Source organism: Nicotiana tomentosiformis, chromosome 7 (genome assembly GCF_000390325.3).
Source record: "Nicotiana tomentosiformis chromosome 7, ASM39032v3, whole genome shotgun sequence".
Classification (NCBI taxonomy): Eukaryota; Viridiplantae; Streptophyta; class Magnoliopsida; order Solanales; family Solanaceae; genus Nicotiana; species Nicotiana tomentosiformis.
Genome location: NC_090818.1, coordinates 86,146,795 through 86,162,278, shown reverse-complemented (window position 1 = coordinate 86,162,278; position 15,484 = coordinate 86,146,795). Strand labels below are relative to the sequence as shown.

The window sequence follows — 15,484 nt, the reverse complement described above, 5'->3', positions numbered from 1 at the left end:
GTTGAATAATTTCTTAATATATTTAAATCATCTTAAAAGAATAAAGTACTTTTAAATTTTATTTTCATCGTTTACTTAAATAAAATATTTTTTTTAAATTATTTACTTTAATAATAAATTTTTATGATTATTTATCTATTTATATAATATTAAGTATTAAGTAAATATTTTCATGTCCTTACTTATAATTTGATATTTTTTTGAAAAATACTTTTAAAAAAAATATATTAATTTTTACAACTTGACCAAACACTATGAGCCAAATATAAGTAGTTATCTGTGACGACATCATTTAATTGGATGTCACGACATCATTTAATTGGTAAAATGGACTCTCTAATTTTTGCAATGGGAAGTGGATACAACACTTTCTTTTTTTGCGATGTAATGATGGTTAGTGGTACGTAGTTACAAACTTACAGGGGTAGCGTAGTTTTTTAGTACAACTACTAGCGAGTCCAGAAATCTTCCCAGGGAAATTTGCGCCCTGGTTATTGGGTATGGTGGGGGGCAAAAGGGGTATCAAGATTCAAGTATCAACTTATGAATTTAACGGGTCAGAATCCAGAAAGGCAAACGGGTCCGAAACAGGGAAAATTAAATAGAAGAAGGTTACAAACAAATTCAAAAGTTTCCTTCTCTCCCGCGTTTCTCATCAGTCTCACAATTCACAAGTGTAGCACGCCGACCACCGACTAGCAACAGTAAATATCTAATCGGCGATCTCGATATTGAAATCCATAGATCTCGGTGAAAGAATTCACGGCGACCGACGATCCACACCTAATACGTACGCTCTTGTTCAGCATAAATATATATAAATCTCTCTTCGTATTTTCCAGATCAGTTCTGGAATCAACGCCGTTCGTCATTTCTCTCTTTCGACACACGGAGTCTCAGTACATTTCTGTCCATAAAATACCGGAATTTGGATATTGATGCATTTTCCTTTTGGAAAATTTACAGGCTTGAGTTTGAAACGTATTGCTAAGGAACGAAAGGCCTATGAATCTCCTTTTTTCATTCTTCAGAAGGTCCATTACGACAACTGCAAAGCTTGCCACTAACGGCAAAATCCTCAAGGCATTGATCTGCATATCTGTGCAAATATCTCTCAGAAATCGCTGTTGAGAGGTAACAACCACATATTTTCCCTTCATTTTGATTCATAACTGCATTAGTACGTCAGATTTCGTTTTCTATTAGTCATTTAAGTGCTTATCCTCAATTAATTTGTAAACCGAGTAATCACTCCTTTGAACTTGAAATTTGTTTACTGTTATTTTTGTTTCACTTGGAATTATCTAGGATTGAGTTAATAATACTGGTAAAGTCCATCTCTGTTACTTCAAATTGTCCTGATTTGTTCCAAATGGGATAATTATGGGCTTGACAACAAAATTCGATATGCATCTTCTATTTGAATGGTATCTTAGAACAGTTGCTGGTTTGCAGTAGGTGAGCATGTCTTTTGGTAAAACTTGGATTATGTGTGATTTGAATGATGCTATGGCATTTTGTGGAGGCAATCTAGTTTCCATGTGTCATTGGCTAGGTATTGAGTGATCTTTTTATAGGAGTACATCAAAAGTTTGTAATTTCATTAGCTTTCTTGTATGTGTCGATAAGATTATTATATCTGTTTTCGAGTTTCTGATTAATACTTATAGTGAAACTCATCATTAAGTAAGTAATAATAGAAGAATATTTATGACATTTTCTCCACTTTATAATCATCTAGCATGTTAAATTTTGGAGGCAGACATTAGCCATTGTATATTTTAACTTATTATTACTAGCCTGTAAAACTCATATGATTTTGACCTACCTGAGAGATTATTTCACTTAGGTGATACTTGTTTTTCATTTCCTTCTGTTCCTTTTTTCCCCCTCCGGTCCTTGTGTAATTATCTCTTCACGATTTAGTGGAGGCTGCAAGGAAGATTTCTGCCACAATGTTACAATGGATGGGTGGGTCAAGGAGGAAAGTCGATACTGTAAGTGTCAAAGGAAATAACTTATTATCCTGTAGATATACCTGCATATTTCTGAATTTGGAAAATAAATTGTTTCTTTCTTTTTTCTTTTCCGGAAATAAATTGTTTCTTTCATGGGGTACTTTGAAGCACAATTGAGCAAATTGCTGTTAGGTAGAACTGCAGCTCAATGCTCATTAGTGTGGTTTGTTAGTTGATCTTTAGTAGTGCATGTCTCTGGAGTTGGTAATGGATTTTAACGTAAAAGTGTGGTTAGTACAGTTCAAATGAGGAGTTATATAATGTATTATTGAAAGATGAAGATTACCCTTTAAAGATTGGGATCTCAAACATACTCTTAAAAAAATTAAAATATCGTTAATCCATTTAGTCCTGGCAGAACTCTTCTTTCGAAAAAGAAAACCTCTTACACTTTCTTTACGTGAGTTTAATGGTTTACAAGCCAGTTTGCAGATTTATTGTGATAATGTTCAACTCAAACCAGCCCCCAAAATTAAAAAGGAAAAAGATATAAGAAAAGAAATATTCATCTTTCCTTGAAGGGTATCAGCTTGTTCTTTTGCAAGTTTGATTTGTTTCCATCATTCTCAGTAAGTTAATCTTATTGCTTTGGGAAATGTTCTCATACTGATGCTTTCTCTATTGATTTGTGTTATTATTTCGCGGGATGGAAAAACATTAGTCAAGAAGGTCAACACAGAAAAGGTATTGGAACATCACACAACTGTCTTTATTTGATCTTATTATAGTTTTAGCTTTCCTCAACATCAACACTGGTAAAGATTCATAGAGAATGTTGTCTAACTCAATATACAGGGATTTAGACTAAGATGTAGTTGGTCTATCTTATAGGCAACAACAATACTTTGAGCAAAGAAAACGGCAAGAGCAGCAGAAAAAAGATGCAAGAGAGAGCTTCTTTGAGGAGAAAATCCGATGTAATCAGCAAGAAAAGAGTAGTCGTTCACTGGATATTCGGAGTTTACTAAACTTATCTACAGATTCTGGGGAACATAAGTCAAATGTCCACTCAGGTACATTGACCTCAATTTTTTATCTCTCCAAAAACTTTAAGCATATTAAAAATCCTTATGTGTGTTTTAGGGTGATTGGCAATAGCATTTGATGCTTGTTCATGTTTCTTCTTACGAGGTAGCTCAGAGATATTATGTAAGCGATTGTCCCTTTTGGGGCATCCGGTAAACTTGGAATGATACAGAGATATTACGTGAGACATCTTACTTCTCAAAGAAGTTTGTATCTCAATCTGTTCAGCCTTTGGAGTTAAAATCCCTAAAATCTGTGAAAATCAAAATGAATGATGTGCATTTTCACTTTCTTCAAAACTCAAAGTAAACTCTGAACTAGTTGCAAAAGTATGCAGCTTCATTAGCATTTAATGTCTTTGAGCAATTAATTGCTATCAGGTACTGTTAGAATTCTTCTTTCATGAGTGTCTTTACTACCATTTCTAAGTCTTTCAGTGATATCAAACAACCTAATATACATGTTTTATCAATTAGAGATTGCAATATGGGTTTGACACAAAATTTGATTGTGCAATGTGAACATGTTAAATTGCATTTTGTCTATTTTCCTTATGTGATGAGTCATACCTTTTCACTTCAACTGCACGGTGATTCATAATCCCCCTTTTGTGGCCTAATGTTCTTTTGCATCACTATGTAAGCAAGGCATAGTTATGAGGGAAATGCCTTTACTCCACACAATCAGATGCTACAGCGTTCTTCGGTGATTCAAACCAATGAAGTCATCTCTGTTGGCTCTCTTCAACATAAGGAAGGTACTATACTACTATACTTGCATTCTGGCAAAAGCTAGTTTGCTGAGGAGTATAATTGTTTTTTCTTGTCATTCGGACGTAATGTGATCCATTGTCCTAATAGGAACTTCACCAAGCTCCCAAGATTATGCTGCCTGCCCAAAGAAGTAAGTATGCTTACGTTGAGTGGATTATCCATATTGAATTGCATAAACATAAAAATTCTCATAGGTTTATCCTTGTTAGATTGCATAAATATTTAAAAGAAAAGAACTCCTTAAGGAATCTTGCTTGAGTAAATTATTTTGAATGAAAGGCTGCTAAACAAGTGCAGATAGAGAAGCTTCGAGTTCATGCCTGACTTAGATGCTAGCAACTTGTTTGGATGCCTAGAATCTCCATGAATTGCATTCTTTTAGTATTTCACATGTTTGGTTGTAATGTCTCGGAAATAATCATTTTTGTTGAAAAGAGTTCAATTAATCATTGATGTTGCTCAGTACATCAGTTGGAGCACCTGGATGTCATGCGAAAGCTTTGTACAACACTGATTACAAACTAAATCCACTGACGAGCTCTACAGGCATGCGTGAGTACTATAAATGAATATTGTATAGAAGTGTTTGCCTGTAAGCTTGTAGTAATAACCTGTACAGAGAAAACTTGCTGAAATGGCTTGTCATAATATATTAAGCAATAGGGTAAAAACATTCTGATTGGAGACACTTCCTTTTCAATTTCAATTTGTTAATAGAGTTGGAACTTGAAAGTACAAATTCAAAATATTAAATCAAGGTATCCTTTTGACTATACGTGATAGAAGTTTATCAGCTGCAAATTTAATGGCGTACTCCAAAAAGCACTTCCTAAGAGAATTCTCTGGTTTGAAATGTCAGAGCTGAAAAAATGATTCCTGTATACTAAACTGTCATCGCATCTAATTCTGCAGAGCTATCTATCATTGATATACTTGGTGATGATGGACTGAGCTGCGAGTTGGAAAGTTCAACTCATGAAGGTCATGTTGCATTTTCGATTGAAGGTACATTCAATGGTTGACCACGAATCAATTACATTTATTTTCTTTTGAGAGACTGATAGCTTACCACAAACAGGAAGAAAAGGTCAATTAACTTCTTTCACTTTCCTTTCTACTTTATGCTCTTTATAGGAATCATTTTACAAATATCATAGAGTAGCAATTTTCTAGCAATTATTTCTTCATTTTGCTTTCTACTTTATGCTCTTTATAGGGATCATTTCTAGTTTGCAGGGAAAAGGAGTGAAGAACTATCTTTCTTTATACGTGCCTTGCCTTCAGTTCTTTTATGATGGATACAGTGTTAGAACCCGCACGATGCACAGATAATTTTAAAGAATGTTAATTTTATGAAATTATAAACTAATATATCATATTGATTCGATAAATTTTAGTTGCTATTTTATTTTTTAATACAGTGTGCAGAAATATAAGAAATTTCATATAAATTTAAAGGATACACATTATATCGTAATCAAATAAATTATTTGTTCCATGTTTTATTCTTTATTAAATTAGAAAGTACTTAGTACTATACATTTACTATTGTAACTTTTTATTAACTTGTCAATTGGGTTAATATTTTGTCACTATTTTTCTTTTAATATAACAGAGATGTATATTTTCTTACTCTGAAAATATTTTTATTATTTTTCAACTTATGTGGTAGTAGCAAACTAAGAATAAAAGGGATACCAAACTACACTAATACTATTGAACCAAGGAAGACACAGGGAAATGCTCGACTACCTACTCACCTTCTACCCTAATTCTCAACCTCCACATCCTCCTATCAAGGGTCATTAGTTTTTGTTCTATGAATATTAGTTTTTGTTCTATACTATTTTAATTTTTTTGCCATTTAGTATTTATCTATAGTACAACTATTGTTATATTATTTTTTAAATGGGTGATGCTCAATTAGTTCAAGTGAGGCTTGCTCAGTTGTTAAAAGCACCTCCAACCACGACCATTAGGTCCTGGGTTCGAGTCACGCTGGAGGGGAAGCGTGGAAACACTATAGATCCTTCTAATTTGGGAGGGGTTTAAAAAAAAAAAAGTTCAAAGTTTAAACAGATTTTTTTATATTATATGTCATAAATCTAATAATAATTGTTATAATTATTATTTTAGTATTACTTTCAATAAGTGATTAAATTAAATTCTCCTTCCCTTTTATGTTTAATATGAAAGTTTGACTTTTAATTTTTCATTGAGGATTTGAGGTTACTATATAAGAATTTAAATTATATTTTTATATTTTTATTTATTTTTTAGAACTATGTCAATTGCCTATGTTTTTATTTTAGTTTTATCTATTATAATATTTTCAATTACGTGATCTTATCCATATAGCATGACCATATGAATTATTATTCAAAAAAAAAAAAATCATCTTAAAAATCAAATAAGCCTTATTCTTTTATATATATCTATATACTGAAATTATTTGTTACATATTTTTCCTCCTTGTTTAGTTCCTTGTCCATGTTTAATAAGTTACCCATAGCTTAAAATTGTTCATATATCATTGTCCGCTACTCCTATCATTATTTCTTCATTTTGCTTTCTACTTTATGCTCTTTATAGGGATCATTTCTAGTTTGCGGGGAAAAGAAGTGAAGAACTATCTTTCTTTATACGTGCCTTCAGTTCTTTTAGAATGGATATTTGATGAAATGCCTTTTTGTCTGCTAGGTTTAGGTAAAGTTGAAATGTCTACACCATTCCATTCACCGCAGGTACCTCGCAGGTAATTGTACTTTATGCATCAAGAATAATAGAACATGAATGATAATTTTGCAAATGCCATCTTTACGAGATTTTATGACAGCCAAAAAGGGATAAATGGCTTCCTCCTGAATAAGTAGTAGTTAGGACTACTTTTGGAAGTCAAGATTATGGATAGGTTTCAAATTTAAAACCGGCCGTGAAAGCTGCCTCTACCAGTTTTATTGACTGAAAACAACATCTGCACATTTGGACAGCCATGCATTACATTTCCCAGGTTTTGAGGAGATCATCATAGATGATAAAATTGTATGCTTGAACTAAGTCCTCTTTGCCACTAACATAAAGCTTTCGTAAACAGAGGATGAGGCATTAATGTTATGGATGTAGTTTACAGTAATGTTGCATCCAGCAAGAAGGAACTCCAAATTCCAGTAGAGGTTCTTAAGTATTTCCAGATAAGCAAATAAGTAATACAGTCACAGATAACCACCCAAATCCTTGATAATGCTCACTTGGTAAGCTGAGGTAATCTAGCCACTGGAAAGTGCTCTGAGTCCCTCTATGGGATGCACAGTGTGCTTAAGGGTTATGTATTTTAAAATCAAAGCCATAGATATATGTTCAATCAATGCATGCACACCTCATGTTTATATTACATTTTGGAATACTAGAGAGGATCCTTTGCAAGTACCAGACACCTGATTGATTCTCAGGTTGCAGTATTTGGATGCACCAACTTTCAATGGAAAAGTCAATCTTACATAGGACCTTAAATTGGCATACTTAATAGTCTAGTTCTTCATGCTTCAATAAGCTGATTCATGGTCACATTTTATGCTTTATCGCTATCACCACACAGAGTTGCATGGAAATCTTTGAAGTTGCTCCTGCTAAATGCTGCTTTATGTTGCATGACTGCAGACCCTTATCATGTGGTAGGTCCTCACCCCCAAGGGCTAGGAGAAAAGCTCTTTCATTTGACTACCTTAACAGAGGGACAAATGGCATTTTACGTGAATTGGTGAGAGCACTTCCTGATGCTATTTTCATTCAGTTAGGGTTGCTAGCTTGCTGCATGTTTTATGACTAGCACTTCCTCTCTGAGTTTATCACTTTCTACCTTTATTAGTCTCTCCTTTCCATGGGATGCTGGACCATTACCTGTAGAAATCTTAGTGCTTCTATTACTTCATTTCCCATAATTGTAAGCTTACTGCTGTATTTCTTTCTAGCTTCACTTTTTGTCTGGTGTGTAGTTAGGATAAATGTTTTCTTGATGAAAAAGCAGGAATTTGGCTTTTATGAGCATATGCCTATTTGTCTACAATTATATAAACTCTTACTCCAGATCTCATGCTTAAACCAATATGTAACCATCATATTTACCTGTTTTGAAACATCGCACCCATGCCCTATCTCCACTTTCTATCACTATCATATCTCACGTATCTTCATATCCAACCAAACACATAAAAATGATTTAGGAAATAGTTTTCAAGATTTCATAATAATTATGCCACACCAAACACACCCTCTTCCTCTACTATACCTTATGGTATCAAACGGGTGTAGGCTTTACGGATGATTGAGTAAACCAAGTTCCAGGCTTCCAACAACTTTATGTTTCCTTTTAGTTTCAGTATGTCTAGTTTTTAAATGGTGGGCATGCCTCAGCTGTATCTTAAATTCTACAGATTCCGTGTTTATTGCTTCACTTGATATGTACAGCGATTTTATGCTCTTGATCTTGAAAATGAGGAAATACCTTTATTCTATTCCATTCCGTCATCTTTTCGATATAGGCATGCTTTTTTAAAAAAATAAACCCCTCACCGTATGAAAAGAAAAACAAAAAAAAAAAAAAAAACAGTTGGTTATTTGTAGCAGTGTTCTGGGCTTCTGACAATGCAGATGTCCTTCCGTTATACCAGCCCTAATTGGTTGCGTGGACGCACTACAGGATAGCATGATGGTGGACGTAGAACTACCTTTTTGTACGAGTCCTTTAAACAGATCCTCTTGCTCCAGGGGAACAGCAGATTTACGTGGCAGCGCGGAACAGGAGTTACTAGATACCAAATGGTTCTCCTCTAGTGATAACAATTTCACTGGTCTGTACACTTTTGAGAATGAAGAAATCTTCGGCAAAAGCAAGGAGAGTTCAAACACAATTTGGAATGGTAGGGTCCTTAATGTCTTCTCCTCATCTTTTCTGGCTTCTATGTTAACATCTCCAAAGTGGAGTTGAGTTGGTTTCTTGAGTATCTTTCTTATTAGGGTAAATCGCTCTTCATTTTTACTGGAAAAAATGTATAATTTAACTTTGAAATTCCTTAGTGGCGCTTGCTTTGAAGTTTGCAAACTCAGTTTTAGGAAAAAATCTCTTTGAACTATTGGACAAAAACAATTCCAAGAATTTTGCAAGCTAAAATGAACATCACATTAACAACATGGTAACTTGTCCAGACGTTTATGTTTTCATACATATATCTTTCGAAAACTTGAATTTCCTGCATTATATTTGACAGTTCACGAATACTAATCATGTTTCTGCCAAGAGAGGCATGCAGAATTAATACTTGTAGCACAAAGTTCAAAATTGGAGAAGTGCTTTTGAAGTTGCTTAAAATTTTCAAACTTTTTTGCACTTCCACATCTTCTAAGTTTTTGATTCGTTTAACAAGTAGCATATCTACACCGTCTTTTATGTTGCATCCAGCAAATTCCAGCTTCCCACTCCCCGAAAGCTTTCATGAAGATTGTGGTTCACCACACAGGAGCTACTTATATCATTTTGATGCTAGTTCCACTGATTTTTGGAATAACCAAAGTTGTGGGATGCAAGAATTCAACTTTGAGGACTGTTATTATGGGGGTTCATCCAATTCTTTTAGTGCCAGAAATTATAGGAAGCAAGGCAGTTATGCTGACGACTTGTATCATCAGAAGCAAAGGTTTCTGATATGGTACTTCAATTCCTAATTTGACGGTATTTTTTGTTCTATACTGAGCGTGTCTTGTCCTTGCAGGATCAGCATGAGAGCCAAATCAGAATTCAACATAATAGGTGCTTTACACTTCTGCTATAGGAGATGCTCTTTAAAAAGCTGTACACTATGATCATTTAATTGTTTTGCTTCTCGAGTTTTGATTAGAAGGTCAAGTTTGAAAACTATGAAGAACTGTTCAATATGGGGAACTAAAATGGAGTGTTATTGAATTGTTATCTGGACAATACTGAGAGTATAGCTTGGTCCAATATGTCGCATTTTCTGTGGTTATCACGTGTTAATCTCACTCAAACAGATTCACCTACTCCCTATTCCAAGCACTTCAAACCAGAGATTATCAGAGATTTCAGTGTCTCAGATGGAGAATGGTAAGCACATTTTTCTGTAGATGTGTGAGGGGGGTTCTTTGGTTGGTTAAAACTCTTTTATTTCTGGCTGGCAGGTTTTCCATGGGATGTACAAATCCTCATTTTATGGATTATATAGATCATGCTGAGGGGACGCGGTTCGCAAATGAAGATGCAAGGGACAATTCGAGTTTATTGAGGTTGCCATTTGAAGTTCTTTCAGTTTACTGGTCTCTCTTCTGAGCCTTTCAATTGCTAATGAACTGATCCAGTTTATTCTCTTGGACATACTGACTTCTCTTCAGCGAAGAATCATCTTCGTCCACTGCAGGTCAATGTCGTTTGTACTTATTGCCTTATTGACTTGAGCAATATAATCAGTTTTTTTTTTCTTTCTCATCCAGTGGTGGGTGACTTGGACAGACAACAAAAGATGAACTCAAATAATAAAAGGAGAAGCCAGGATATATCCGATTGGAGCAAGGAGACCAAGTTGTGTGAGAAGTTATTTGCTAAGGGAAGAAACTGCAACCGGAATGATATTCAGCAAGGGAAAGAAATGGATGAGCCAACGAAGTTATCATGGCCACCGAACCAATCAAGTGCAAAGGCAGCTCATTACCATCCTGCTTTCTATGAGAAGAGGTCAGGCCTGAACAATGATGGATTGAGGGAGGCTAGACATGATCCAGGAGAGCCAAATTCAAGATCCAGATCTTTCTTCCAAACTTCAGGGTCCAAAAAACATGTATCCACATGTGAATATGCTTCCTCATGTTTTATGTCTGAACCAATGATTTTTGAACTAGGTAGCCCCAGGTGCGCCTACCAGAACTTGTTTCAGGACCCCAAGAAGGGCTGTGGGTCTGAGGATTCATTGCATGTTCTTGGTTCCCGGGGCACAGTTACAGGAAATGTTGTAAGAGATGTAGGTATGAGACCTGATTTCCTGAGTGGTGGAGATAAAGGTGTTGATATGCAGGCATTTGATAGCAGGCAAGTTGACCCAAAAACTGAAGTTTCTGGCCGGTGCAAGGGTTTGTCTTCAGGAAAGGAGAAGTCATTGGATGGATCAGGTTCTGTCAATAAGTGTAGTGACTGTGAGGAACCAAAAGAAAAAACTCCAGAAGCGGACAGGACAAGATTGTTTAACTATTCTGAACGTGCAGAAGAAACATCTTCATCTGTAGAGATATCCACTGTATTGAAGGGGGATAAGGACGGTTCAGATAAAAATCAGGACAGTTCCAATAAAAATCAGGACACTCAATCTGCACTTAGATGTCAAGCAGGAGATGGAGGTAGAAATTCTCTTTTTTGATCCTGATCTTTAGATGCGTCTTATGAGAATAAAAAATGTCTTTGTGCTTTGCCAGTTACAGAAGCAGACAGCAGGTCTCCAGTTACAGAGAATAACAGGCAGTGTATAGGTAATACTCATATAAGGTGTATTACACACAACACTCAGCTATTTTTGTGTTTTTTTTTTGCCAATTACAATGATATCTTAGTCAATTTTCCTGAATGGAGTCAGAATTAAAGCAGAATGCACGCAGTTAAAAAAATGTTGGATACATCACCTTAGTCAATGAAATTTTAGCACTTATGTAAAAGTCTTTAGCACAATTCAAAGATCTTGAGTGCTAGTTCACCCGCATGCTAAAGGGTTAAGGGAGAGCAGAAGCCGATGTCATATGTACTTGTGAATCTGTGATCACGAGCAGTAAGCTTGTTAAACTTCGCCGCAGAGAGTTGTCTTTTTCTTTATTCAGCCTGTTCTGAACATTGCCTGCTAATTTTGTTAAATCTGTGATTTCACCAATATCAAATTTTTGCATCCTATTTTTTATGCAATGTTCAAAAGTTTACTTTTCAACGTGAACAGAACTCTTGGTCGAGCGTACACTTTCTTGGTTGATCTATATTTGCCTAGTTATTAAAATCTTATTCAGGTGCACTGGTTCAGCAATCCAGTCAACTTACTTTTTTAATGGGTCCCTCTAATCAAAAGAAGTTTGTTTCACTCAATTTGAGTATCAGGGTGCACCATGAGCTGTCAGTCTGTTTACATGAACTTTCAGGGGTCAATCGGAATGACCTCTGGACATCTTCTGGTCTCATGTTTGTGGTCCATGCTCTAATAATATGTATCTTTAGACTTTTGCTTCGCTTTTTAAACATCTCACACTTTAGTTTGCACCCAAGAAATTTTACTTTTCTGCAATATAGTAACTAGTCTCTATGATTTACAGTAGGAATATCCAGATTGCACTTGGTATTCTTCTCCTAGGGGTTAGCATTGCAACAGTGACTGATCTGCAGCTTAATTTCCTCGGTTCCGTTTTGTCTCTACTTGCAATTGTGACAACTTGCATTGCTCAGATTGTGTCCTCAGCTGAAGTGCCAGTCAGTTCTTTTCAGTTTCTATCACTGTAACCCCCAAACCCACTCCCCACAGATCCTTATCCCTTAGCAGCCTAGACAATTTTTTGTAAGGGGACAAGATTAAAATTTTTCCGTAGGAAGTTTCTTTTATGTATGTTCTGAAAATGTTATTGCTCATATAGCTCTCGACTATTAACTTCTCTTGCTTCAAATCCTTAACCTGTCTTCTCAGATGACCAATACTATCCAGAAGAAATTCAAGGTTTCTTCAACCCAGCTCCTATATCAGTCTTGTCCCTATCAAGCATTAACATTGTTTATTGTAGGACCATTTCTAGATGGTCTTTTGACAAATCAAAATGTGTTTGCTTTCAAATATACACCAAACGTGCTGGTAAGGATCAAAATTGGTTTTATTCGTTTAAGCTAGTATTTGCATAACATTGCTTTTAATTTGATGGCAGGCCTTCATTGTCCTATCCTGTCTAATATCAGTTTCTGTGAACTTTAGCACTTTTCTTGTAATTGGCAAGACATCTCCAGTTATCTATCAGGTCCTTGGACATCTGAAAACATGTCTAGTTTTGGCTTTTGGGTATGTTCTCCTTCGTGACCCCTTCAGTTGGCGAAACATTCTGGGCATCTTCATTGCCGTGGTTGGAATGGTTGTATACTCTTATTGTTCTGTTGAGAGCCAGCAGAAGTCTACAGGGGCTGCATCCCAGCTATCTCAGGTGTTCTACCTACCTTCTTTAGTATTTCTCATAATCCTTGGTGTTATTTCAGCATAGACAACAGGGAAGCACAATCTATGATACTAGGGTCACTACTATATCGTGTGTTCTCTTTTTGATAAGTATTCTACAGTATGCTAACCAATTCTAGCTGATGTCTGTAATTGAAGGTGAAGGAAATGGAATCTGATCCTCTACTAAATGCTGAAAAAGGCAACGGCATTTTAGCTGATAGTGTTGTTGCGAAGGCCCCAGGGTGGAATTCTAACAAGGACTTCCTTGCATAAAAATATTCTGAAGGCTGTCAATTGGTTAGCCCTTGATTAGAGTACAGACGGGAGTTCCAGCAGATTCGAGTTCCAATGAAGAAGCTGTAGCTGCAAGAACATCCAATCATCACATAATTGTGTTACATTTGAAAAAGATATAGCTCTCCATTTTCCAGTTGGTAGTGTTGAAGGATATGTATCGTCAAATAGCAGTTCGTTGATGAGTGTTGTATGAGTTAGACATTCCAAAAATGCAACTCTGGTGGAGTATTATTTCCCCCCAAAATCTCAGCTTATTTGTTTCTCAGATTACTTTGGTCGTTCATACGAAGCCCATTGAACGAAGCCCATGAAGGTGTTGCAAGTGGATTTCTCCAATGCATGCAGATTTGTTTACTTTGTTTCCCTCTTTTCACCTTTGGGGTGGTAATGATGATATGAATCTCTTTCAAGGTGATCTCTATGAGAATATAAATAGATTGGAGGTTGGGGGGGGGGGAGAAGATTTTCTATTTTTTTTCAATGTTCCTACTCGTGTCTGGACAGAGAATGTCGTATTACCTTTCAAACAGGCCTGCGTTGGGTAGGATAGATCAGATTCAATCGGACTTTTAGGTGTTGTACTGCAATTCGACTGTAAAGGAGGAAACATAAAACCTTGAGGAGTCGTTTGGTTGGTGAACACGTTATACTGGTCATATTACAATCCTGGAATTACAATAAGGAGATTAAATAATGAAGGGCTTATCTAGTGGATATATTTTATAGGTACATATTTGGTTTATTGGAATAAAAATGAGATATATGAGATATAATACTAAACATGTATTTGCTTTTGTACTAGATAAGTTGGGATAAACTTTATTCTAATTTTAACCTTGATTTTTAAAAGAATTTTCGGAGAAGAGCTTTAGGAAGGGCATGTTTATCATTTTGGTGTCATATCCGTGGCTAGTATTCCCAAGATTATTATCCCACTTAGAACATGATAAAAAGTAATACTAACAATTAGAGTATAGTATAACTAATCTAGAAATTGCTAATTTTGGAATCAGAAGTTCAATCAAAGGTGAGACAAAATATACTTTATCTCATAATTGTTTACCCTTGTCTTACGAACCAAACGACTACTAAATTTTTTATTATGTGCTCTATCAACATATCAATATTGAATACTTTTTTTTCTTCCAACATCTAGTCCCAAGATGACAACACTAATAATTCTTTTAATAACAAAAGGAGTACGTGTAAAATAACATAAAAGCATGGAGGCGGAGTCTAAGGGTGACATTTGGACCGGGTCAGCCCGAGACCGAACCGATCCGCCCCGATAAAAACATGTATTTGAACAGCCCGACTAGACCGAGGTGGGCTGGACTAGGGGAGACTAGATTGAGGGTTGGGCCAACCAAGGAACCGGGCCCAGTTGACCGGCCTAGATACGAACTCGGGTCTCGGCCCACCATGGCACTAGCTCGGACCAGCTCTGTGACAAAATTTTCTCTCTTTTATTTATTTATTTTAATTTCTGGCACTTTATAGCCATTGGCCAACGGCTATAAACGGCCAAAATGGTCTCCCAATCCTCAAACACCCCACACCCTCTTCCCCTTAAAATTTTAATCCATAAGTTTATAAAATTATATTTTGGCCCTAATTTCACCTATAAATACTCATTATCCTTCTTTTTTCATATAATTTCTACTTATTATCTCTCTAATTCTTTCTTTCTCTCTCACTTAAATTGCTATCAACCTTTTATTTTAATTATTTTGGGCGAAGTTGCAATTAACAAGAGCAAGTACATTCTAGTTTTAAGTATTCAATTCATCAATTTATGGTTGCCTTGTTTCTATTTTTCTCCGATAGTTTGGTACATTCGTTCCATTTTTTACTTTTATTTAGTAATTTAATTATTGCATATTTATTTTTATTATTCTTGTATCTTAATTTTTAAATTTGTATTATTTTAATTTGTATAATGGATAAGTTAAAAAAAGTTAAAAAATAATTGTGTTCCCAGTCCGGTACTGGTAGTCAGAGTAAGAGTAAGAAAACAGTTGGTAGTACTAGCACTAAAAATTATTCACGTATTCTGGGAATTGAAGTAGAACATGAAGGTGTTGATTTAGGTTGTGGTGCATATTATTTGAATTATCTAAAGCAACAAGAAAATTATAGTTTA

At 35.4% G+C, this 15,484-nt stretch overlaps 2 protein-coding genes across 8 annotated transcripts; both read left to right on the top strand.

Annotated features, from left to right (window-relative positions):
• Positions 1-439: 439 nt before the first annotated feature.
• Positions 440-9,718, top strand: LOC104102349 (uncharacterized). Of its 5 annotated transcripts, none has more exons than XM_033657709.2 (14): positions 443-790; positions 967-1,134; positions 1,927-1,997; positions 2,680-2,702; positions 2,850-3,031; positions 3,688-3,801; positions 3,905-3,947; positions 4,281-4,369; positions 4,730-4,822; positions 6,518-6,572; positions 7,475-7,574; positions 8,514-8,733; positions 9,273-9,507; positions 9,583-9,711. In XM_033657709.2, exons 3-14 carry the CDS (start codon positions 1,956-1,958, stop codon positions 9,671-9,673), a joined length of 1,287 nt encoding a protein of 428 aa, XP_033513600.2. In that variant the 5' UTR covers positions 443-790; positions 967-1,134; positions 1,927-1,955; the 3' UTR covers positions 9,674-9,711. The 5 variants fall into 5 exon arrangements, with proteins under 5 accessions (XP_070037796.1, XP_033513600.2, XP_033513601.2 ...); XM_033657710.2 differs by having other exon boundaries at positions 782-863; XM_033657712.2 differs by lacking the exon at positions 443-790 and adding an exon at positions 829-846.
• Positions 9,719-9,799: 81 nt separating this feature from the next.
• LOC138896528 (uncharacterized) lies at positions 9,800-12,951 on the top strand. Of its 3 annotated transcripts, XM_070181691.1 has the most exons (7): positions 9,800-9,932; positions 10,007-10,111; positions 10,217-10,242; positions 10,316-11,212; positions 11,288-11,341; positions 12,529-12,690; positions 12,761-12,951. In XM_070181691.1, exons 1-7 carry the CDS (start codon positions 9,814-9,816, stop codon positions 12,805-12,807), a joined length of 1,410 nt encoding a protein of 469 aa, XP_070037792.1. In that variant the 5' UTR covers positions 9,800-9,813; the 3' UTR covers positions 12,808-12,951. The 3 variants fall into 3 exon arrangements, with proteins under 3 accessions (XP_070037792.1, XP_070037793.1, XP_070037794.1); XM_070181692.1 differs by lacking the exon at positions 12,529-12,690; XM_070181693.1 differs by lacking the exon at positions 12,761-12,951 and having other exon boundaries at positions 12,164-12,671.
• Positions 12,952-15,484: the final 2,533 nt, after the last annotated feature.